General features: G+C 33.8%; 1 protein-coding gene across 1 annotated transcript in view; it reads right to left on the bottom strand.

Annotated features, from left to right (window-relative positions):
• The window catches only part of LOC106870461 (protein inturned), a 99839-nt gene extending 98776 nt beyond the window's left edge, over positions 1-1063 (bottom strand). Inside the window, exon 1 of the mRNA XM_052966717.1 lies at positions 762-1063. Within this exon, the coding sequence (XP_052822677.1) occupies positions 762-814 (53 nt within the window). The 5' untranslated portion in view covers positions 815-1063. The remainder of the gene's footprint in view (positions 1-761) is intronic.
• Between the last annotated feature and the right edge of the window lie 329 nt (positions 1064-1392).

Raw genomic sequence — 1392 nt, 5'->3', positions numbered from 1 at the left:
TATATATATATATATATATATATATATATATATATATATATATGTGTGTGTGTGTGTGTGTATGTATATACCGACACACACATACATATATATATATGTGCTTGCCTTTGTGTTGTCTTGAGTGCGAATATATGTATGTATATACTGCCCAAAATATGGTTGTTTGAATACAAGCTCGTGGGTAAGTGTTACTACATTAATGTCCTTCTCTGTGATTCTGTGTCTAAGTGGGTCTGTAGGTACTTTCTGTAACCTATAACATCCATAAGATTTTCTTTGACAACTAGTTTCTTTCCCCTCCATTTCTCATGTGTATACATACATACATCAACACGTGCAGGCAGGCAGATAGACAGAGAGATAGATAGATAGACAGATAGATAGATAGACAGAGAGATAGATAGATAGATAGATAGATAGATAGATAAAATCACGCTGCTGCTACTATTACTACTATTCTGTTAAATAATTGATAACCTCCGTTCACGGGCCGTCAAAGCGATTACGAGACTACATAATTTTCTAACTGATTACGTACGTCCGATAGGTAGGTAACAGACGAAGAGAGAAATAGTCAGAATTACGAATAGGAGAGGGTTTACATTAAGGGACGGGGGAAGAGAAATTGTCAAAAAATGTCATTGATAACAATAAATACAATATCAAAGCATCCGACATAACAACGAGGATGAGATGATGATATAAACAACAACAACAATGATAATAATAATAATAATAATAATAATAATAATAATAGCTACTCTTTTTTTCGTGCGGTTCTCGGGGCAGCACTCTGGTAATAACCATCAGACATAGTTGTTATCAAAAGTGTACCTTAAGACATCGGAAAGGTAAAAAACCTTAATAGAACACTTGAGTATTTTCTTCCAAACGAGAAACAAAAATAATATGCAAGGTAGTCTGCTTGCTTAATTAATTCGTCCAACGACTAAAATGAACGATTAAACTGGTTAATAACAACAACACAAGCTATCGGGATTAGTGACATACGGGCTTCTACAGCTAATCCTTAAACCTTTTTAGTCTTCACGTAGAAAGAGTAAAGAAATGTATTACATATATATATAGGTGTGTTTACAGAGAGGGAGAGAGGTGGGTGTGGGGGATAATTAGAAAATAAACGATCGTAGTGTACGCGTAACATTTATCTACCTGTAACCCTCGCCACCCCGATATTTCTTCGGGTTTATACGTTTAAGACGTGGGAGATTTCTATTTCAAAATTTGATTTTTTTTTTTTTTTCAAATTCTTCCTCCTTCACCACTACCACCACCACCCACTTTTTTATTGCTGAAGTTATTTTTACGATGTTTTTAAGATGTTTTTTTTCATTCTTGATTTGTATTTTTTTTATTTTGTATGTGTTTCAG

Source organism: Octopus bimaculoides, chromosome 3, assembly GCF_001194135.2.
Source record: "Octopus bimaculoides isolate UCB-OBI-ISO-001 chromosome 3, ASM119413v2, whole genome shotgun sequence".
Taxonomy (NCBI): Eukaryota; Metazoa; Mollusca; class Cephalopoda; order Octopoda; family Octopodidae; genus Octopus; species Octopus bimaculoides.
Note: the sequence above shows the minus strand (reverse complement) of the source record. Positions and strands in the feature narration are given on the sequence as shown.